The sequence below is a fragment of the Citrus clementina genome, unplaced genomic scaffold, assembly GCF_000493195.1.
Source record: "Citrus clementina cultivar Clemenules unplaced genomic scaffold, Citrus_clementina_v1.0 scaffold_9, whole genome shotgun sequence".
NCBI classification, from domain to species: domain Eukaryota; kingdom Viridiplantae; phylum Streptophyta; class Magnoliopsida; order Sapindales; family Rutaceae; genus Citrus; species Citrus x clementina.
In genome coordinates this window covers 1,799,469-1,822,934 of record NW_006261964.1, presented here as the reverse complement: position 1 = coordinate 1,822,934, position 23,466 = coordinate 1,799,469, and the positions used below count along the sequence as shown (strand labels likewise).

Below are 23,466 nucleotides of genomic sequence, written 5' to 3'. Positions count from 1 at the left end.
TCAGATAATTACTGGAACTAATTTACATTAATTTTTACCATTTCAAATATTTCTACTGCCCAAATTTTATTATCTCAAATATTCAAGGATGTCTATTTCACTCACACAAATATTCGAGGATGTCTACTTCACTCACATTTCAAAAGAAAAAAGACTGACATCGCGGGGGCTCGAACCGCTACTCTCACAGTTGTGAGTGTAGGGTCTTGATCACAGGGCTAAAGACCCAATGATTAGAGCTGGCAAAATTTGACACGACCCGATTACCCAACACGAACACGACATAAATAAATGGGTATGAGTCGTCAAATTTAACACGATTATTAAATGGGTCGAGTCCGGGTCAACACTATTTTTTTCCGTGTCGGGTTAGGGTTAAAATTCTTGACCCATTTACCCGGTCAATGACCCGATTATATTTTCTATTTTAAAATAATTTACATATTCTTATCATTAAAACTCAAATATTAGAGATGATTTTTTTTTTATTCTTTAAAAGGGTGAATATAAACACAGTGTTTTATTTATAAAATTTTAAATACATTTAGAGCTTCAATAGTGTAAATATGTAAAAATTGATAGACATGTATATTTTATAATATACATATATATATATATACATACATACATATATATATACATACATACATACATACATACATATATATATAATTAAAACCTCAATAGTGTAAATGTGTAATATATTCGTAGATATGTATATTTTATAGTATCGATAAATTATGTATGTATGTATGTGCATACGTATGTACTATAGTGTATAAATATTTGATGTAACTTTTATTCAATATATAGATATTAAACGGGTTATTGGGTTACCCGATTATTTTTCAGTGTCGGGTTTGAGTTTCAATATTTTGACACGATTATTAAATGGGTCGGGTTTGGGTCGGCCTAAATTTAACACGATACGAAACTAACATGACACGAACACGATCCGATGACCCGTTTTACCAGCTCTACCAATGATTAATAGTTTATACAATTAATACCGTGTGACAAGACAATGTATGATGAGGAACAATACACATGACGTGGCTATCTTAATCGAATTATTATTTGTTTTATGTGATTAGAAGGGAGATTGAGCAAATAAGATACATCGCCGTCGCGATTGATTCTTGTGAAAATGGTTGGGGTCAATGAACAAACAAAACGCATACTTTTTGACTAAATTAATCGGAGATTGGATAGCGACTACGGACGGTGAAGCATTGAAAAAGAATTAATGAGGATCCCGTTAGATCAGTGAATTAATTAATTAACAACGCAGTGCCCAATCTAATTAAACTTGCAATGTGAGCATGCCACGTGTTGCCAGTACATACGGTCAACACAAGACTCTTATAATATATATATGTGTGTGTGTGTGTGTGTGTGTTGACGCAAAACGTTAATTATTTGGCCCACCCTTAAAAATTGGTTAATTTGTTAACATCACAAACAGATGCCAAACAGTTTGACAGCTTGCGAACGTGTGATTCAAATCAAACGCAAGAGTTTACGCAATTCATACAACAACACGTTAAAGTGGGGCAACCACGTATGAGCTGGCGCTCACTGTCACTCACTCACACTGTGTGCTAGCTGCCTGCCGCTGAATTTGTGCCTCGATCGCAACCGTTCATCTTGTTCGTTATCTTGACCATTTTGATTTGCTCCCATTTTGCTTTGATTATGTGTTTGGTTTGTACGTTGACTTGGTTAATCTACATGAATTAATCTGCTTTTGTTCGTATATCGGTATATCACGATCAAAGTACGTAGTTAATTTTTACAGCACATTTCTGATCATGATATTAATAAATTTACATCTTATGAATTATATGATGGATATAATACATGTTTTTTGAAGTTGACGTTGGCAGCGTATTAGTAAATAATATAAAGGCTTAATTACAATATTAATTATGCAAAAATTATTCTCTTAATTAATTCAATTTTGGGAAGTGTTGAATCCTTCCTATAAAATCAAGGGAGGAGTATGGAGGTAAGACTCGTATTTTATCATTTTTTTTTATTTCATCAAATCTTATATAGTATTGCTCATATTTTAATTATCTTTAATATTTGAGGAACGTCAACCTTTAACTTTTACTTAAATTTTTAAAGAATGAAATTTAAATCAAATCCCCATAATATTTTTGTGGGAGTTCGAATCACTGTGCTTATAAAGGAGAAATTCTAAAATATATTAAAGGTATTATATCAGCTATACAATAAGCAAATGATATTATGATATATGTACATTTATTATAAAAGACCATCATGCATATGGTGGTTATATTAAATTTAACTATACATGTCATGCATACATCAATTGATTGTAATATATATGAGGTATTCTAAAATTTCTGGAGGACCAAACCTAATAATTATATTTTTTTTCATAGTTAAAATGCCGGAATGAATGCACTTTAATATATCAAAATCCTTATTTTGAGTTTTGATTGTTATTTAACGTCCAAAACGCTACATGATATCTTGAATTACTATTGTTTTTTCGAGAAGAAATTTTGTTGCATTATTTGCTTTCCGTTTATTCTGATTTCCATCACATTTTTCACATCAAAAGAGAGATCCCATAAGATTAATGATCGGTTGACCGCCAAATTTATGCATAGCATATTATCATTCGTTACTATTAAACGGTAATATACCATTATTGGAAAAATGTTGCAACAATCGTAATGCTTTTGGTGAATGGTGACCAAAAAATACAAACCTTCAAGCGTAAAACAAAAAACGAATTTTTTTTAAATTAATAATCATACTTTCTTATTGTATAATTAACAAATTTGTTAATTTTTAAACAAAAACTTAGAAGCAATTACAAAAAATATGGTAAAAATTAGCCAGAAGCCTAAAATCGCCGGACTGGATCTAACCAAGTCTAAAACGACCATCGCCGCATGATCTTTTAAATTAAGGCAAATCCTCAATGGTGACGTACGTACTCAACAAAATCCATCAACGTGAACTGACTACGTGCAAGGGCCCCGCAAATAATTTTTTTTTTCTTTGAAAATTCCAAAAATACATCATTTGTCGGAACAAATACAAAATTATTTCGTTTCCTTTTTCATTTTTTTCTCCAGTTTCATCTCTCTGAATCTTCGTTTCTTCATCCATCGCTTCCCTCCACCGACTTTCCTGAATTTCATTGCCCCTAATTGCTGTCACTATTTACATTGATACCCCTCCATTCACCTTTTCAATAATTATTACTTTTTTATTCTCAGATCCTTAGAGCGCTCTCTCAATCTCAATCATTCTTTTAAGATTCTGACGCTTCAGAGCTTTGTTTTGGAATTTTTACTGAACGAGTCGACTCGCTGCCGAGTCAAGATGCTGGAACGGTGCGTGGGGACTCTACGAGCCCGGCAGATCCAAAGAGCCATTCGCCACGGCAAAATCACACTCCTCTGCCTCTTCATGACCGTCATCGTCCTGCGTGGCACAATCGGCGCCGGTAAATTCGGTACTCCCGAACAGGACATCGACGACATCCGCCAACACTTCTACGCGCACCGCAAGCGCGTGGAGCCCCACCGCGTCCTCGAAGAAGTCCAAACCACCGACGCCGCCAAAACCGCAGACCCTAACAATTACGAAAAGTTCGATATGAATAAGCTGTTTGTTGACGAAGGCGAAGACGAGAAGCGTGATCCAAACAAGCAGTATTCGCTTGGTCCCAAAATATCGGACTGGGACGAGCAGCGATCCGAGTGGCTCAAAAAGAACCCGACATTACCAAACTTTCTCCGCCCAAACAAGCCACGCGTTCTCCTCGTGACCGGTTCGTCACCTAAACCGTGCGAGAACCCGGTCGGTGATCATTACTTGTTAAAGTCCATAAAGAACAAGATCGATTACTGTAGGATTCACGGCATTGAGATATTTTACAACATGGCGCTCTTAGACGCTGAAATGGCTGGCTTTTGGGCGAAGCTGCCATTGATAAGGAAATTGCTTCTGTCACATCCTGAGGTTGAGTTCTTGTGGTGGATGGATTCGGATGCCATGTTTACGGATATGGCATTTGAGGTGCCTTGGGAGAGGTATAAGGATCATAATTTGGTAATGCACGGGTGGAAAGAGATGGTTTATGATGAAAAGAATTGGATTGGATTGAATACTGGGAGCTTTTTGTTGAGAAATTGTCAATGGGCGTTGGATCTTCTAGACGCTTGGGCGCCAATGGGCCCTAAAGGGAAGATTAGGGACGATGCTGGGAAGATTTTAACTAGAGAGCTTAAGGGGAGGCCAGTTTTCGAAGCTGATGATCAATCTGCTATGGTGTATTTGTTGATTACTCAAAGGGACAAGTGGGGTGAGAAGGTGTATTTGGAGAGTGCTTATTATTTGCACGGGTATTGGGGGATTTTGGTTGATCGGTATGAGGAGATGATTGAGAATTACCATCCGGGTCTTGGCGATCATAGGTGGCCATTGGTTACTCACTTTGTCGGGTGTAAGCCTTGTGGCAAGTTTGGGGATTATCCCGTGGAGAGATGCTTGAAACAGATGGATCGTGCTTTTAATTTTGGGGATAATCAGGTTTTGAATATGTATGGATTTGAACATAGGACGCTTGCAAGTAAGAAAGTTAAGAGAATTAGAAACGAGACTAGTACTCCTCTTGAAGTTAAGGATGAGCTCGGAATTCGTCACCCGGCGTTTAAAGTTGTTAAGGTAGCCGCATCCTCATAGTTGGTTGTGAATTCGATTAGCTTCAACTTGATTATAGTAATGTATCATGCACTTGAAACTTTTTTTCCCCCCTTTCCTTCTTTTTTCAAGTTATGATATGATACATGTCAATTCTCATGTCATTGCTGAAGCTTAGCACTGGATATTGTAACCTCTTTTCAAGATTATATTGATTTTTGAATGAAATTATAGCCTCACTTGTGTTTTCTTACAGATACACTTGTTTGTTTGATCTGAGTCTTGATATTTATTAGTTTCTATGTGGATGTTTTGAGGTGTAAGGTTACAGGATGGGTTATCAAATCTAAGGAATGAGTTTTTATTTTTTATCAGTGGGATGCTGGCTATAAATTTGAGACATCCATTTCCCTGTTTGCTAGTTGAAATGTAGCAATGTCTATGATTCATAGAATGATTGATAATCTGATGCCTTGAACCACGGATTGGTCAAGCTTATCAAGTGTGATTATACTATTAATGTATCTGCATTTTGCCTTGGCGAAACAAAAGGAAAAATGAAGATGAATATAACTAATCTTGTCATAATGCTGTTATAATTACAAACCAAGAAGTTTTTTTGTATGGTCTGAGGAACTATAGAAACTTATCTATTCAAACATGCTGGTTTAGCAAGGAGAATAACTTCAGGGATTGGAAATTTAGAGGTTTGGTGGCTGCTAGCGGCGCATAGCCTGTTGCGTTGTTGTAAAGTTTAGCATGTTCAATCTTGAGTAGAAATTGGTTCCGTTTGTAATAATGACTTAACATTTTGGCAACATGCGATCATTCAAGTTCACTGGGATTTTTGACCTCCACAAGGCCACAAAGCATGTGGTATTTTTGATGATTAATTGCTCGTGCACATCATCTTATATCCTCTATGTTGAGGCATGACGTGATCAACTCTGCACATTTGTAAGCTCTCTTTCTATCAAGTTTTTCAAGCAACGTTTCACGTTTTAACTTCCATCTGAACACCTGAACCATTATATTGCGCCAGCCAGTAGCTAACCTCCTTTGCAGAGTCTCAGCTTTCTGTCGGTGACTATACATCATACCTGGTACATGTCCATTTCCAACCAAAAATGGACCAAAAACTTGATTCCAGCTGCAATGGAATCTACACGTTTCAACTTAGGATAGGGTAAGATGACAGTTGGAAAGCTTTGTTGTCTTTATTAGGTTCAAAGAGTACTGGAAAGTATTACCTTGATGTAGTTAAAGTTGAAGAGAAGGAAAATGCTTTACTTTTTTTCACAAATCTGCGCCAACAACAATGTGGTCCAAAAATGCTATTCCTCTGGCCAACAATGCAAGGTGTTCAAAAACAACGAACCTGGTTAGTGCCAAGATGATGATTGATCATTTAGACCACTGCCACCAGCTGTCAAAATTGCCGATCATTTCTAGTAATCAATTCCAGCTGTCTCTACTCTGCATATGCTTAATGCTCTTGTCTGTAGTCTCCGCACACAACTCTTAACACCGTGTTCTAAATGATGCTGAAACTTTAGATAAAAGAACACGCAACGCCAAAAACTGTCAACATTTTCGCTCTGATGCTTTTCCTATTGCTCGAGCTCCGCCACGCATGGCTGTTATTTTTATTTCCTATTTTGCATCTTTTCATTTGCAGTTTCCAAAGGGAAAAGAGGAAGATTGCATATGCTCTAACACTTCATATATTCTAAAACTTGTCACAACTCGCGAGTTCAAACAAAAACCATCTCTGTCGGTAACAACTAATAGTAGTTGTGCTTGTGGGTTACTATAACTAGTTGATAAAAAGTGTAAAAGTAAATGAAACTATGGAAGAGAAAAGAAAAAGCACTTTGCATCAATTCATGCATGAGTTAATTATAAAGTTCGTTAATTTAAAATGATGAAGAACCTATTCCTATCTTAAATCTTTTCTCATCTCATCACTTTATTTTACTCCTTCAGTACTCTATAATGGATTCTCATAAACACATCACGGTGTCAATCTACTCTCACCTAAAATTTGAAAAATAAATAATTAAATCAATGAAAGGAGGAAAATATATATATATATATATATGTTTGACAAAAAGTGATTGGATATTCCCACCTACGTCTTGCATTTTATTATTATTATAGAAATAAATTTATTTGTGACAATCTCATTGTGTCATCATGAAATGATATAAAATAAATTTTCAAAATCTCATCATCAAAAGTATTTTCCCTAACTATAAAACTTCATCTGTATATACCTGCCATCCAAGACCATACAACCCATCAAATCAAAATTAAAGAAACCTATTTATTAATCCCTAAAATAATAAGATCCAGGTGTCATTTAGTTTGCGGTTCGATCAATGAAAAACCTACGCGTATGAAACTATCGATCGAGTCGTTCAGCGGTCCAGATTTGTTTTCAAACCGAGAGTGGCCTCTCGGTGCCATACACTGAAACCGCCACCTATTGTCACAGTAGTATGTGAAAGACAAACTATTTGATCAAAGCTATAAAAGCAACAAAGCAATTGTCTTTATGCTCCCATTTGGCGGCTCCCATAAGGCAAAATTTATTCGTACCAACTCTGACGCTTTTAGCTCTCTCCCCTTAAAACCCTAATTCTCACTCTCCAATGCTCACAATAAGCAAGCGCAAATGAATACTTGTTAATTAAATCATTTTAATATACACATCTGAAAAATATTTTTGAAAATATTCGCGAGTAGAAAGTTTTCAAAACTGAGGTTTTGAGAGTGATGGAGCAAAAGCACAAACAAGAGTTCGCTTTGGCTTCGGTGACGGAGCTTTCTTCGTCTTCGGCTTCTGCATTGACGCAATCTTCGCCGGTTTTTGCGCGTTTTAGCGCCAGAAACGGACTCGTGGAGCTTCGATTTTCCGAAGAATCTGAGGCCATTGGTGGTTATAACGTCGATCCTTGTACTGCTCAGGTAAGTGTGATTTTTGACGGATTCTTTGTGTGTTTGGTTACTGAGAAAGTAGAGAATCTTTAGCTTTTTCGTAACGTTCTTTTACATTTTCTTGGCAACCAAACACTGGTGGCGGCACTGCATTTCTTTCATTGTTGTCATGTTTATTTTTCCAATTTACATTCGATTTAAGTTGATGACATTTACTTCTTTGTAATATAATTTTTTGTTTGGACTGAGAAAGCAGAGTGTTAAAGTAGAGAAGTTCATATTTTAGCTCTAGGTTGGTTAATGATTCCACATAGCTGAAATGGAATTGGAATGTTAGCTCTTTTTTTCTTTTTCTTTTTTTCCTTTCTGTCTTTCTGTTTCAATGTACAAATTGCTGAATTCTTTTGCTTCTTAGGTTTATTGTTAACCAAAATGTAGTGTTTATGTGTGGAATTTGTGAAAACCGGTGAATCTAACATTACGGTACTATTATTTTGTGCTCCTTTGTTGCCCAGTTACTCAAGTTAGGACCTGTACAATCCGTTTGCATTTCTAAAGATTCTGATACCAATGAAGAGGTAACCAAACACACTTTTTTTTCCCGCCTCTGTGTTCCTTTTTCTTGAAAACAGTGTGGGCAGCATGTTTCTTTTCCATATTTTATGATCTTACTTTTATTTGAATTCCACCAGGACCCCTGGTACAATGGTTCATATTATGTTTTTGCCCTCTGAAAATCGTAGGTGGCATACATACATACATACATACATACATATATATATATATATTACGTTTTATGATTAGCATCATGTTTGGTTTTGTTATGCATAGTATGATCCTATGAGTAGTTCCAGATGTTGCATCATTTTTAACAGTATCACTATTGAACCAGAAATCATATTCACGGGGAATCACTATCCAGTTTACAGATGAGGAAGAGAGCAGGGCCTTCCATTGTGCATTTGAGCAATGGAAGACTGAAGTTAAGGACCAAGGTGCTCCCTTGGACATCTGCTTATGATTTTGTTATAAAATGTCATTGATATATGATATCAACTTAGATCACTGGACACTCCATTTGGCATGTTTCTTTTTTCCTTTTTTTTTTCTCTTATTTATTTGTGCTAGCCACTCATAGTTCATTTGTTCACATATCATTGTTATGATCTCTCTACATACTTTTTGTGTATGTGCTTGGCACTCACTTAACAATTTAGTGCTTTAACATTTCCTTTCCCAGCCTCTTTTAAATTCCTTTGTGAATGAAGTTTAAGTCAGGTTTTAGTGTAACATATGTAAAGGTGAAGTTGCATGAAATCAAGAACTAAATTGGAGAAATACCACTCCACATCTTGTATTTTATCTATACGTAATTATCTGTTTCATAAAGAACATTTTGACCAATACAAAATGTCAAGGAAACTCTCCTTTTGACAAGCCAAGTCTCCTTAATATTCTATATCTATTACTATTGTGGTCAAGGAATTGGACCCTAGGTAGTTAGTAGGAGAAATTTCTTTCCAGCTAGGTAGGGGTCAATGGATTGTTTATCCAATCTAATCTTCTCTTTAAGACGATTATAGTCTGATTAAAGCTTGAAATCAAATGCAGATATGCACCCCTGAGTTTTGCCTCAGAAAAAGGGGGAGGAACAGGGCTGGGTACTATATTACCTTTAGAAAAGAACTGCCGATGTGTGATTGTAAAATTTCTTTTTCTTTACTTCTAGATGCAGTGGTACGCTTTGCTGTATACCTGTTCTCAAATCCTCTTCTTTTGGTTTGCTTTCCAGGAATGCATTTACCAAATGGAGATGTGTCAGGTTCTTTAAAGAGCAAGTTTGATGATAAAGTAGAGCCATCTTCTGCTAAGATGTACTTCCATTATTATGGGCAACTGCTACATCAGCAAAATATGTTACAGGATTACGTCAGGACAGGTTATGTCATGGACCTGTACAAAATTTTCCCTTTGTCATGCTTTTCACAATTAAATTTGGATTTGTTTTAGACCTGATTAAACTTCACATACCATTTTACCACTGAATGTATTATATTAATACAAGTAAATTGTATGCTATAGAGCAACCAAACAGAGTTACTTAGATTTGCTGATGATATATAAGCTATTTTTGTTTCAGGAACCTATTATGCTGCAGTTATAGAGAATCGTGCAGATTTTACCGGTCGTGTAGTTGTTGACGTTGGTGCTGGTAGTGGTATATTGTCATTATTTGCCGCTCAGGTTTGCTTTGTCTTTTTAGTAGTGAAATTTCTTATGATTATAAACCTATAATTACATTTATTTTGCATCTTGCTTGGGGATGTCCTTCTTTTATTTTATTTTTTGGGGCAAAGTTGCAGTTTGATATTGTATTCCTTCACTTTGCCCAATTAGGCTGGTGCAAAACATGTTTATGCTGTGGAAGCATCTGAAATGGCTGAATATGCTCGCAAACTTATTGCGGGAAATCCATCGTTGGGAGAACGAATAACTGTGAGTTTTTTTTCCGTAATGTCAAATTTTCTGTCTTTGACCTTGTCAGTCTGTTATCTTGTTTTATTCCTGCACTATGTCATGAAATTGCAGGTGATCAAGGGTAAAGTTGAAGAAGTTGAACTGCCAGAGAAAGCAGATATTCTAATCTCTGAGCCAATGGGTACGTATATATATCATGATTGCTTTTGTTTCACTAATGGATAATGAAATGTGTATGTTGTTTAACTTTCATAGGGTTTGAGCCTCAGCTATGGTCAAAGTTCAATTTGGTTAGGGTGAATTTTGGTCGGCCAGAAAGTAGAGTGCTTTAGAGTTGTAATGGAGTCATCATAGCATTGCAAATGTGTTTTTAGGCAAGTCTGCATTCGACTTTTCTTTAATTGCTTTTGGATGTGGCTTGTAGGCACCTTATTAGTGAATGAAAGAATGTTGGAGACCTATGTGATTGCTAGAGATCGATTTCTTGTCCCAATGGGAAAAATGTTTCCCTCAGTTGGAAGGTAAATATCACCCATGATATCCCTTATTGTCCCTCATTATTTTTTGAATCTTGAATCTCCCTGCACTTAACCTCCAATCATTTTGATTCAAAGATAATTGCTGTTGTAGGATTCATATGGCTCCTTTTAGCGATGAATATTTGTTTGTTGAAATTGCGAATAAGGTGTGCAGTCGGCTCAAATTATATTTTGTGTTGTGCCTCATGTTTTCACTACACAGTAATTAACTTTTTGTTATTTATTTTCTCTTTTAAACCTTTTTGCAGGCTCTCTTCTGGCAGCAACAAAATTATTATGGGGTTGATCTGACACCCTTATATGGATCTGCATTCCATGGATACTTTTCTCAGGTCTATTATATTTTCACGACTCTATGTTGTGGTCAACCTCCATGATAGTTTTTCCTTTGTGGAAAGTCTAATAAGCTTTAGAAGCTAAGTCAACCTTGAGATAATCCTCCTCACATCCTTTTTATCTTTCCATCTGGTCAAATTGGCAGTTTTTTCCGTTCCTTATTGAAGTCTTGTAAACAATGGATGCTCTCGAATGAGGATAGAATGTTACATCCATCCAGTTATTTGATGCTTTTTGTTTGAGTCCAAGCAGCACCAAAAACTTGAAAGTTTTTCTCATCTTGCATGTGTACCCAAATCGAAAAATAGGTAAAATATACACCCAAATAATAAAAGCATTGAGACTTATCTTCTGCTAGTGCTTTCCTAATTCTCAGAAGCCTTGACAAGCTGTCATTAAAGGGTTAAAGTGTGTCTCGGTGTTTTCTTTGCATTACATTGCCTGTTGGGTTGCTTGATATTTCATTAAGTTGTTATGGTTACTTCTGTGACCATATCTGCTTAACCCATCTTAACTGATAGTCTCCATCTCAATATTTAATGTAGCCTGTGGTAGATGCATTTGATCCGAGATTATTGGTGGCCCCTGCGGTTTCTCACGTGATAGATTTTAAGAAAACAAAGGTATTAAATGTTTGGTAGCTTTCAAATGTTGTGATTCTTTTCTTATGCTGTCATTTTCTGAACATGTGCCAAGCACCTCTCGTTTATTACTGTTATCTTAAAATTCTTTCTTGGTTTCATTGTTTTTCTTTAAATCGAACTATACTGCTTTTGATACTTTATCGCAAATCATTATTTAACCTTTTCTTACTCCCATGTGCAGGAAGAGAATTTATATGAAATTGATATTCCATTGAAATTCATATCTTCTGTCGGCACCAGAGTACATGGTTTAGCTTGCTGGTTTGATGTACTGTTTGATGGGAGGTAATAAATCAGCAATCAATCAACCAGTCAAATATACATCAGCCATGGAGTTAATTTCTTTGTACATTGTATTGTATCTTGAGATCATGGGGTTCTATCTAATTGAACTGCTTTAATCAAACAGTACCGTACAAAGGTGGCTAACTACTGCTCCTGGTGCCCCTACTACCCACTGGTACCAATTACGCTGTGTTCTCTCTCAGCCGCTGTATGTTATGGCAGGACAAGAAATAACAGGTCAACTCCGCATGATTGCACACAGTGCTCAGAGTTACACCATATATCTAACATTGTCAGGTTGGTTCTTGTCTTCTATTTTGTTGGTGTTGGTGGCTTGTCGTCTTGGTTTTCTAACAAGCGCCAATTATAACTAAATTTAGTTAAAATGTGGGGACCTGGTGCTGACCAAGGAGGAATACTTCAGACATCATCTTGCAAGCTTGATCTTAAAGAACCCTATTACAGAATGTCCCAACCGCAACCCTATGTACTGACACAAGATCAGCAACCACATCAGCTAATGCATTCACAGGTATTGACTAATTCTTTCATTAGATTTTTGCCTGTGCAATACTGAATTGTCTAACCTTGTACCAGAATGTCACCCAGGATTATTTGTAGTTAAGCATCATGTGATCATATTGTAAGATTACTCCATTATCATGGCAATTGCAGTAAATTTTTTTAACCAATGTAACAGGATATACCAATTCAAGCAGAGGATTTAGAGGAACCGGAGTTAATACAACTACAATCTCAATGTTCAGGTGCTCAGCTTCAATAAGTAATCATCATGTATGTTTCGAAATCTAGGGTTGGATAAAAATCAAATATACAAGTCCGTGTTTGTAACTTCAAGTTTTCTACAGCAGTCCTCTTGGTCACTTTTGATCATTTGTCATGATTCCTGTATATTAGAGCGCCATGATTTTTAGCCTTATTGTTGCTGGAATACGCATTTTGTATGATTACCTTGTGACTTGGCCAGTTCAAATAATCAGATTCAGTTTGGTGGCTTTAGTTAACCTCCTTTTATCATCTTGGATCGTTCAGTAATTTTTTTCCTTTTTTTTTTTTCCCATTTTTTGAATAAGAATCGATCAGTGTTTATTAGGCATGTATATTCTAACAACTACAACCTATAGAAAATAGCCGTCCGTTACCTAGGAAAAGAATACAGGTTCTGTTTTACTATAACGTGTATTCCTCGAATGCTTTGTCGGGGGAAAAAGAAATTGTAACCAAAGAATTTCATTTCAACTTGGTACATTTCTACGGGCTTCGTTCATAATTACTGATTGGTTGAGATGACCCGGCAGATGAATTCCGCAAGGAAAATTAACTTGGAAGCCCAATCCGATAATGTCGGTGCTTTGGGCGTATATGCCCATCAACGCAAACTATAACCAACGAATCCGCGATGTGACGGGCTCAAGAGACAGTGTCACTTCTTCTGTTTTTCGAATAATTAGCTGACAGCTGCCATGGAAGGGATTGGCTGAACAGCAAGAACCTCATAACAGCGACTGCAAAGCGTGGGGTGCTCCACAAAGGATCCAACTTGTGTTGAGTAATTCCAGCACCTTTCGCACTTTGAGCCCTCGGCGCGTGATACCCCAATCCAAACTTTGTCTTTTCCCTCGACTAGATACTCGCCAGAGTAAGGAATATTCCTAATCAGTCCATCGGGTGTAGATGGAAGTACCTCCACCTGCACATCGTCATTTGGATTAAGTAAATGTGAAGAGAGTAGCTCATTGAAGAAAAAAATTCTGCTTACCTGAGATATAATGAATATGCGCTGCAATGTGTCTGCGTCGTGCTTGGCTGTACACATTTCACGCAATCTGGAAGCCAGACTTGCATCATCTGTAAATAGATAAACCTTCGCCTCCAAACTGGAACCGATCAATTTCCCCGTGCGAGCAACTTCCAGAACCTTGTTCACCTCTGTTCTCAACTGGCCAAAGTTGGTTCAGCCAGCCAAGTATGGTCAGAAAAAGCATAAACAATAATATTAATTATTCTAGCAACTTTTTAATATTCTATCGCAACAGTTTCAACAGTACTTTCAAACAAGGAATTTTTCACCGTTTCACATGTGTATGGTTTCACATGTGTATGGTAATCTGTTAGACGTGTCATGAGAAAATTTAATGAAAATTCGATCAGCATGATTATTCACTCAAAAATCCAATACAACACTGGCACATTCAAACTCATTGGACAAACAATCCTTGAAATTGTTAAGAGATTCAATCAAAAACTAGAAAAACCTTCAGTTTCATTTAAGTATGTGACGACCACAATTACCTCAAGAATTTTCCCCCAGAAATCAATTTCTCCAACAGGAAATGTACGCCATTTTTCATCCAAGACAGGCCATTTTGATTCAAAAACAAATTCAGCAGCCGAACCATCTTCAAGGGTGTAAGCAAAGGGAAGGTTTTGCCACACGTCTTCAGCCAAATGAGGCAGTATTGGAGCGATTACTCTCACAATGGAAAGAAGATGTGCAGACAGAACTGTTTGACAGCTTCTCCTTGTAAAACTTGTTGTGCCCCTGAAATTGATCATCTTAGCAAAAGAGAGAACAATACCTTAAACATCATCATTTTTTTTTAATTTTATTTACCAGGGGTGATAAGGAGCAGGAAAAGAAAATATAATCATGAAGAAAATTTCCAAAGTGACAAGCTGTCCCCCGTGTGGCTGAGATGACATAATCTACAAATTCTATGTCTAAAGCATAAAATTGATTTATCAATGTAGCACCCCCTGAAATTTTAGTTTTTCTTTACTAAAATCATATGCATATTAAGACAGCTCAGAGTTCTATTGGGTGCAAATATTTCTAAGACTCTTTTGTACTTTCTTGCAAACTAGGACTTTCAAGGCAATAAGAGAGCATTTTACAATCTCAGAAACATCATATAATACTCGTAATCATGGGAATGCCGGAATTTAAACACGTGCAACAATTTCTCTATCATAAGGAAAAACAAATTGTGATACGCATAAATGAAAAAGGAGGACTTACCCGGTATAAAGGCGATCTTTGGCAACGTCAAAATAGAAATTTGACAGATCAACAATGATAAACCTTTGTATAATCTGAAAGATGAAAATATTCACACGCTAAATTTCATGGAATAAAAAAGGGTTTGAGGCAACTAACTTTATATTTTGCTTAATGCGCTTTTAGAAGTCTCCTGCCAATATGTAAGTCATATGAACAGTCAATAGGATTATAATGTCCACAATCCATGGCTTAAGGAAACATACCTGGAAGATTTTGAAAAACTGATAGCTTTCGTAGCTCTCTCTTATGTTTTTCACAATATTTTCAAGTTGAAATAGAGCGTACTGATCAATCATGGGAAGATCATCATAGGAAATAGAATTACCAACCTGCCAAGAGCACAATTACACATGTAAGAAACAAGATAAATGAAATTTCAAGTAGTTGCCATCAGCATACAAACTGCAGAATGTGAAGCAAGAAACAATTTCCAGTGAAAAGTTAAGACAAAAGAACAAAAATGTAGAATGCAGTATAAGCTTCTTAGCTTATGGAGGGAAGGAGAAAGAGTGTAGCAAGGTTGTAAGCATGGTGATATGAACATATAATGGAAAAACATTGCAGCTACGACTGTAGGTGTAAAGATATCTGCTCAATTCTAGAAATATCTTGAAACTCCTATCATCAAAAAACTTGAACATACTCTCCAATCGTGCAGATTGCCCAAAAGGTATCTCAGTGTTCCTCGCAGCTTCCTATATATGTCAGACATTTGACGGAGGACCTGAGGACCAATCATTACATCACCAGTGTAATCTACACTGGAAACCCAGAGTCGCAAAACATCAGCTCCATAGCCAGGTGCTTCCTGCCAACAGGAGACAAACATTGATAAAGGACAGACCAAACAGATAAAAACAAGAAAATTGAATTAAGGCCTAACAATAACCAACCTTTTGGTTTTTCCCTCCCTCAATCACCATTTGTGGATCTACAACATTACCCAAAGATTTGCTCATCTTAGACCCCTTCTCATCTAATACAAATCCATGAGTTATAACACTTTTATATGGGGCCTTTCCTGCATCCAAGAAAAACAGAAATCATCTTCATGAAAGTTGGCCCCCAGGCGTTTACAATGCAAAACAAACATATGCCTGGCTGCAATCAAGATGACTAGCGATTCAAAATCAATAAATTTTGAATGCACTCCATTACTTTCTTGCCATCACAACAAGAAGGGATATCGGTAGAACACAGCAACTTCTTCTTCATTTTTTAATAAATAACTTAAGAAGACTTCTTACTTATATCCAAATTAGTTATTTAAATTCTACTCAATACGAAATTCATATCTGTATCATTTCCCAAAAAATGCACATGAAAAATATAGATGATTTGAAAAACTGCTGTAAAACTTTATGATAAACAATTTTGGCAAAGATCAGCAATTTTCTCAAAAATAGTGACAAAAGGAAAATATAAAATGCATATGGTAGAAATATTTCATATAAAAAACCACATCTAATATGAATCAGAAGATGTTGACTACCTTCAGTTGCAATACTTGTTAACAAAGAACTCTGGAACCATCCACGATGCTGATCTGTACCTTCAAGGTACAAGTCTGCAGGTAAACTAAGGCCATTTCTTTTTCCCAAAACAGCAGCCCAGGAAGAGCCTGAAATGGGGATAAGCAACTAAGAAACCAGACTCCTAGAAAAGCAACATGTGAGATGAGCTTGAGAAGCATTTTCGAGTAGCAACAGTAGAGTTTCACGACAAAAGGCCACACCACACATGCAGAATAAGAAGATATTTACTCATGGAATAGATGTGGCTGGTCTGAAATTAGGAAGATTATTTATTCAGACAAAAAGTAAAGCAGCAATGCAATAATGCAGTCAGTAATATAATGTACAAGTGGCAGCTGTAGAATAATCATCAAAAGTAATAAATTTCTTTCATAGGCAGTAATTATCTTGACCCATTCCAATAATATATCCGTTCACAACTATGACGGCTGCTGAGATTGTAGATCAAATTCCCAACAATAAATTATTATTAATTAATTAAGTTACAAAGTCTAATTAGTGGCATTAGCAGCGATTAATCTCAGAACAAAATATCATGCAATTATACTGATCAGCAAAGAGATTTTTTTTTCCCAAAATAAATGCACAAATCCACTACATCCTTTTTCTAAAAAAAATAAGTGAAAGCAAAGTCCAAGGTGGATTGGTGAGAGCTTCCATTATTCATTACAACCTCAGATTGGTAGAGAAGATGACCACAGAGAAAATAATGTTGGAACACGAGAAACACAACAGGGAGAAACAACTGTTTCCACACAGAAACAAAAAGGATAATGGAACTTGAGATATGAAACAAGAAGATCAATTTGAGAATCCGTCATGCAACAAAGAATGTTGAAATCTAGCACTATTCTTCATGAGTATGTTCAAACGCCAACAAGGTTTCACACTGCAGTACCTGAGTCAAACCAGACATCCATCGTATCAGTCCCCTTTTCGTATTCGGATGCTTTATCATGATATTTGGCAGGAAGAAGATCCTTCACTGCCATGTACCACCATGCATCGCTGCCCTTTCGAGATATTATAGCTTCAAAGATAAAATCAGATACACGATCAAAAGTCTAATAACAGACCAGAACTTCAAAATATATAAGTGGGATAAGCCATGTATATAGAGAACTACAGGGGAAAGAAATGTAGAATGCAGATAATAACTTTGCCATTAGGAAATTAAATAGAACTCCATAGAAAACAAAAATAAGAAAGCATTCTTACATTTGATATGATCAATAGTCTCTTCATTCATAAGTGGTTCCTTTGACTCCACATGATAAAAGACTGGAATAGGAACCCCCCATGTTCTTTGCCTTGATATGCACCAGTCCGAGCGGCCAGAAGTCATTGCAGAAATTCTGTTTATTGCCTGAACAATAATCGTGCAAACAGATGAAATGAAAACACCAATAGATATCTGAGACCATTCATTAAATTTAAAGTGTAAATGACAGGTAAATTCAAACACACAACAAAACAATATAAAAGCTCTAACTCGCTAAACTCATTTATAACAGCTACCAAATACTCATTGAAGCTGAGTCAGACTTTATACTCATTGGCTGGAAAATCTAGGTAATAAGGAGCTAAACAACATTATGATATCACACTAACTTGATCATTTCCACCTAATCAATCCTTATGAAGACAAGAAGAAATAAACAACATAATGATATTACACTGACTTGATGGTTTCTGCTTAATCAAGTTTATGAAGACAAGAAGAAAATGCTTCAGACTACCTTCACGATCCTTAAATAATCAAACTTAAGAAGCTTGAATTTTTACAATAAAGCAAATATGATCATTGAAAGGCAAATGAGAAAATTGACAAGTATAGGAAGGGCAAGCAGAAAGAACTGAATTAGTAGATTTCACAGAATATAAATAAAGCATGAATCAATCTTGAAATTGGTGTAAATGATATTTGTGAGATAAGAATACTACCACAAGGATCAAAGCACAGAAAGGACCAAACATTCAAGGCGGGAAAGCTCCAATGTAAACATCAATACCTGAGGCGGAACCCATTTCACTTGACCAATTGCATCTATGGCAGCCTGGCGGAACCCTTCCACTGATGCAAACCATTGCTCAGTTGCCCTAAATATTGTAGGCTTCTTAGTTCGCCAATCATATGGGTACTTATGTTCTGCATAACAGAGAAGTCACAAGAGCTTCATAAGCTGACTGACATGGTAACTTATTTAATTAATAAGTAACCGGAGTACTTCCCAGCGAGTTAGGCTTTCAATAATAACTTTTTGTATTTTAAAGGAAAAGAGTATTAACTTACCATATGGTTCTTCCATGATAAGGGACATTTGCTCATCCAAGTATTTCACAACAGCAACATTACCATCTCCAAGTACATCAAGCCCACTAAACTTTCCTGCTTCCTCAGTAAACTTTCCCTCATCATCTACTGGAGAAAGTATTGGCAGTCCATATTTAAGGCTAGTCACATAATCCTCCTGACCATGACCAGGAGCTGTATGCACCAGCCCTGTCCCCGATTCTGTTGTAATATAATCTCCTCCGATCACAACCGGGCATTGCCTGTTATCTACTGGGTGCACATACCTGAAGCCACAATGAAGACCAGATTTTAGAAAATACATAATGAATTGATTATAGTTTTTTTTTTTAATTTGAATTCAAAAGGATGAAGTATGTAACCAAAGGAAATGAGTAATGCTACATGTTTCTACTTAAATTCAAACCTGCAGTTTTCAAGATCTGAACCTGCCAATGTTTTCTTGATAACAAGCTTCGTGCCCCATTTTGCTTCCAGGGTTGGCACAAGGTCAGATGCCACAATAATGAAAACCTTCTTTTGATCCTTAAGAACATTTCCGGGCCTACTCTTCTTATTTGCAGGGGCCGCAGAATCACCTTCCAACAAGGATTGTATCTCCACGACAGCATATTGTAGCTTGGCATTAACTGCAACAGCTGAGAAAAAGAGGAAAAAGGAAATGATAGATTATAGGAAGATACTATTCCTATCAAAAAATAGTACCTCAAGACAAAAAGGCGAGAAGAAGTGTACATTTCTTATGAGTGCAAACAATTCATTCTTTCTTTTGTCAAGGTAGCATAAATACAATAGATTAATTAAGCACCTCAGTGGTTAGGACCGACAAAATAGAATTGCTAAGTTGTTAGGACCAACAAATTCATACTATGAGATAATCTTTCCATACTATATGGTTCTCACCCTTCAGTTCAGCTGATGAAAGAACTAAAGCAAAATATTATGACCCAAAAGATGGTTGATCACAACAACTTAACAAGTGTACTTTATCACCAGTACAGAAGTAAACTCAACACCATAGCCATATTGAGATAACTGCAACAGGAGTTGTACAAAACAGTAAAAAGTCAAAGTTTTGACTTTTGACCATTGAAAAAACTGTTGAAATCTGATAAACAATAAACAAAGCCAATCACTTTCTTTACTAAAACTAAGACAACAACATGAAAGGTGAAACTAAATAATGACTTACCAGCATTGGCTGGTACAGTCCAGGGGGTTGTTGTCCATACGGCCAAGCCCAAGTCCGGAAGGAATTCGTTTAATAAACCACTTGTACTCGGAGGTGCACTCACCATCCTGAAGACAGCATATATGCTTCTTGAAACATGCCCCTCTGGATACTGCATCGAAAAAGACACTGAAAATGAGTTTGACAATGACGTTCTTCAAAAGAAAAAGAAGCAAATTTTAAGTTACGAATTATAACTTTTACTCATAAATCAACCATTTCAAGGTTGGGGATGACTGTCTAAACTTGAATAGGAAAGTAAAACTCAAATAAACATACTTGAACACAGTTTATTAAGAAGTTTTAATTCACAATAAGAACACTTGATTTACCTCCAATTCAGCCTCTGCAAGAGCAGTACGAGATGAAGGACTCCAGTGAACTGGTTTCTTGCCCCTATAGATATACCCTTGAAGGGACATCTGGCCGAACACTTCAATCTAGCAGATGGTATTGGAAATTCAACCATGCTTAATTAAACTATTAATTGATTTTCTTGTACAAAATGACCAGCAATCTAAGGATATATAATCAAGGCATGTCATAAAATAAAATTAAGGCCTATCATTTTCACTCAGTTATAAGATCTATACGGAGGAAGTAACCAAGCATGATAACCAGAATTCAGATAAAAATAGAAAAACTTCAGGGTTATGAATGATATTTTGGTTCAAGCACCTAACCAAGTACTACAGGAAAAAGCAATATTTGATACCTGCGCAGCTTCATATTCAGGATCCAGAGTCAAATAAGGATTATTCCAGTCTGCCCATACTCCATAGCGCTGCAAATATTAAAATCAAAGTCCAAGAATTTGCTAGATCAATATCTGTCAATCAAATGTTCATATTATCTTTCAAATACTAGAAAAAGGAAATACCATATAATAACAAATGACCACAAAGCAATATTTAAAAGATCAATGAATAGACAATAAAAAGAACCACTCAGAGCACAGAAACTGGGATGTCACCTTAAATGATGCCATCTGAGCTTTGACCGTTGCCTTGGCAAATTTGGCTGCCTTTGCTCTTAGCTTTGATGGTGTGAGATCCTTTTTGGCATCCTCATCCAGTGACTGCAGAACTGATATCATTCAAAATGACAATCAAATCCTTTAAGATTTGTGCTCAGAACTTTTCATTTTTGGATAACTCCAACAGTGCTTGCACCATGCAAATGGTCAAAAGAATTACATAATGGTTAGTAATCAATATTCCATTGAAATTTGCAATTCGCCCAGTAGAAATGTCTTAGAATCAAACAATCTAAAGGGTGAAATTTGCCCCATCACATAAGTGACTAAAACAAATTCATGATGGTAGATATAGCAATTCCGAGACAATTAAATTATGAAATCCATTATTGTCTACAGCCTTATCATCAGCGATATATTCCAATTTTATAAAGATTTTTTCTTTACATATTTTTTACAAATTTTACATCCATAGACAATCTCAAGGGCAGCTTTCTGATTGTATCCTCTTACACAATCAGCATGAAATAAAGGATCAATATAGTTGCATGTTGAACATAACTGAGTACATTAGAAAGCCTGCCAACAACAATGCCAGCAAACAGAAAGATGCTTGCCTTTCAACTCAATTGGCAGGCCATGACAATCCCAACCAGGCACATAACGAACTTTATAATTTTGTAGAAGCTGTCAAAAAAAGAAAACAGTGAATAGCAATTGATCGGATTACAACATCAGTTCCAAATCATGAATCATTTGATGCGTTTTGCTTAAATAAATATGTTGCCTTAGAACCAGGCCTAATCATTTCATTTGAGATATGGCAAATATTATTCTTTTCTTTTTTTCTGATTCGAAAATTAATTGCATTAACTTAAATGCATAAGTACAAATGATGTCAGAGGTATGGAAGGAAAGTTACCTTATAGCGGTTAATTATATCCTTCAATATCTTATTCAGAGCATGTCCCATATGTAGGTTGCCATTAGCATAGGGAGGACCATCATGAAGAACAAAATTTTCCTGAACCAGTAACTTGGGTCAGCTAATAAGTTCATAAACGTAGAACAAGAGCAAAACGATAGCTATGATACTCACCCCATCATTTTTATCTGCAACTCGCAAGAACACCTGATGGTCATCCCATAACTTATGAATTTCAGGCTCCCTAACTAAAGCATTTGCTCTCATCCCAAAAGTTGTTTTCGGCAAATCAACAGTGTGCTTGTACCTTCCTTCTTCTTTCTTTTCCCCTGAACAGTCACAATCATGCAATAAAAAGTAACTTTTTATGAACCAAAATCCTTAAAAAGTTGTTGGCGCATTTTAATACAACGGGATAATCATCTTCTTCATTAGTTAAAAGAACAACAAAACACACGAACCTTCAGCTGCTTTCTTAGCAGCCATAACAGGTCCTCGAGACCTTCGTTTGGACGAAGAACAAAATTCATCACCAGAACAAATTGAATAGCAAGTCACATTTAAGAAAGATAAAAATTTAAGCGAAGAGCTTCCTCCGGAATCAAATAAGTTGACAGAAGCCTTTTTCCTAAATGATGAGCAAGTTCTTCGTGATAAAACCTGTAAATTAACAACATAATTAATCAGCACCAATTTAAACTCCACCAGCATTTGTTAATGCAAATATTGTACATTTTATCACAGTAAAATTGCATTTCTGGATACATAACCAAACATGTGGCTGAGCTTCTCGCTCTTCTAAGACATTTTAGCAAGCAGTTAATGCACCATAACCAACCTAATCAAGTATTTCAATTTCAAAGCTCAAAAACTAGCATTAGCATCAAAATTCAAACACTAAGCTTAATAAAATATCTATTGGCACAAGCTTCAATGAGACTAATTATAAAATAAAAATAAGAGCTAAAGCTCTGTTTCGTTAGCGAGGAACTGCAAGAAAAAGGAAATAAAGGAATCATAAGCAAGCTTTCAGGTTCCTTCATTTCCACAAGAAATTTCTTAATAACCAAAAGAAATGTATTTCAAAACAAAATTACGAAAAGGAGAGAGAGAGCGAGAATTAGTGCAAAATACAGCTGAAAATGAATGTATATTTCTACGTACTCTATACGAAGAGGACTGCATCATAGCAATTGTAGCTTCTCTTGGAGTCGATACAGATGAATTTGAAGCAAATGACTTCAAAATGAACGACATATTTTCTAATTTCTATTTTATTTATTTAAGTTATTATTCTTATTTATCTTTTAGTCTTCCTCTGATTCATAAATTTCATTCACTTGCTACAGAGATTCTGCATTTTCAGCCACTGTAGCGTATGCTCAGGCTGAGTGAAATATCATGTGGATATATACCGTCACAACCTTCAGCCTTTAATTATTCTTCACATATTTTTTTTAATATTTTTATTTAAAAAACAAGACCTCGTTGC

General features: G+C 36.0%; 3 protein-coding genes across 4 annotated transcripts; 2 read left to right on the top strand and 1 right to left on the bottom strand.

Annotated features, from left to right (window-relative positions):
- The first annotated feature begins 3,086 nt into the window (after nucleotides 1–3,086).
- Nucleotides 3,087–4,917, top strand: LOC18032669 (xyloglucan 6-xylosyltransferase 2). Its single transcript, XM_006419518.2, has one exon. It carries the CDS (start codon nucleotides 3,367–3,369, stop codon nucleotides 4,729–4,731), a length of 1,365 nt encoding a protein of 454 aa, XP_006419581.1. The 5' UTR covers nucleotides 3,087–3,366; the 3' UTR covers nucleotides 4,732–4,917.
- A 2,299-nt stretch (nucleotides 4,918–7,216) lies between these two features.
- Nucleotides 7,217–12,947, top strand: LOC18032673 (probable histone-arginine methyltransferase 1.4). 2 transcript variants are annotated; one of them, XM_006419517.2, is made up of 15 exons: nucleotides 7,218–7,659; nucleotides 8,145–8,207; nucleotides 8,522–8,624; nucleotides 9,422–9,568; nucleotides 9,770–9,873; nucleotides 10,027–10,125; nucleotides 10,219–10,288; nucleotides 10,532–10,628; nucleotides 10,738–10,792; nucleotides 10,895–10,978; nucleotides 11,528–11,605; nucleotides 11,808–11,911; nucleotides 12,036–12,208; nucleotides 12,292–12,443; nucleotides 12,612–12,946. In XM_006419517.2, the coding sequence occupies exons 1-15, from the start codon at nucleotides 7,468–7,470 to the stop codon at nucleotides 12,693–12,695; spliced, it is 1,605 nt and encodes a 534-aa protein (XP_006419580.1). In that variant the 5' UTR covers nucleotides 7,218–7,467; the 3' UTR covers nucleotides 12,696–12,946. The 2 variants fall into 2 exon arrangements, with proteins under 2 accessions (XP_006419579.1, XP_006419580.1); XM_006419516.2 differs by lacking the exon at nucleotides 8,145–8,207 and having other exon boundaries at nucleotides 7,217–7,659; nucleotides 12,612–12,947.
- LOC18032676 (isoleucine--tRNA ligase, chloroplastic/mitochondrial) lies at nucleotides 12,928–23,389 on the bottom strand. The gene is made up of 22 exons (XM_006419515.2): nucleotides 23,139–23,389; nucleotides 22,436–22,634; nucleotides 22,149–22,303; nucleotides 21,972–22,073; nucleotides 21,667–21,736; nucleotides 21,047–21,159; nucleotides 20,789–20,857; nucleotides 20,406–20,513; nucleotides 20,035–20,185; nucleotides 19,249–19,480; nucleotides 18,822–19,108; nucleotides 18,541–18,677; nucleotides 17,747–17,894; nucleotides 17,427–17,558; nucleotides 16,486–16,614; nucleotides 15,887–16,014; nucleotides 15,637–15,801; nucleotides 15,197–15,322; nucleotides 14,952–15,025; nucleotides 14,225–14,474; nucleotides 13,692–13,871; nucleotides 12,928–13,622 (listed from the first exon to the last, which is right to left on the bottom strand). The coding sequence occupies exons 1-22, from the start codon at nucleotides 23,229–23,231 to the stop codon at nucleotides 13,380–13,382; spliced, it is 3,291 nt and encodes a 1,096-aa protein (XP_006419578.1). The 5' UTR covers nucleotides 23,232–23,389; the 3' UTR covers nucleotides 12,928–13,379.
- Nucleotides 23,390–23,466: the final 77 nt, after the last annotated feature.

What these genes read in the sequence shown, in the direction of transcription:
- LOC18032669 (XM_006419518.2), top strand. Translation starts at nt 3,367, where the DNA reads ATGCTGGAACGGTGCGTGGGGACTCTACGAGCCCGGCAGATCCAAAGA.
- LOC18032673 (XM_006419517.2), top strand. Translation starts at nt 7,468, where the DNA reads ATGGAGCAAAAGCACAAACAAGAGTTCGCTTTGGCTTCGGTGACGGAG. An exon ending in CGTTGGGAGAACGAATAACT is followed by an intron (nt 10,126 to 10,218) that starts GTGAGTTTTTTT and finishes ATGAAATTGCAG; the next exon opens with GTGATCAAGGGTAAAGTTGA. An exon ending in TTGTTGAAATTGCGAATAAG is followed by an intron (nt 10,793 to 10,894) that starts GTGTGCAGTCGG and finishes ACCTTTTTGCAG; the next exon opens with GCTCTCTTCTGGCAGCAACA.
- LOC18032676 (XM_006419515.2), bottom strand. Translation starts at nt 23,231, where the DNA reads ATGTCGTTCATTTTGAAGTCATTTGCTTCAAATTCATCTGTATCGACT. An exon ending in AGGGAGGGAAAAACCAAAAG is followed by an intron (nt 15,802 to 15,886) that starts GTTGGTTATTGT and finishes TCCTGTTGGCAG; the next exon opens with GAAGCACCTGGCTATGGAGC. An exon ending in AGTTTTTCAAAATCTTCCAG is followed by an intron (nt 15,026 to 15,196) that starts GTATGTTTCCTT and finishes TTCATCTTTCAG; the next exon opens with ATTATACAAAGGTTTATCAT.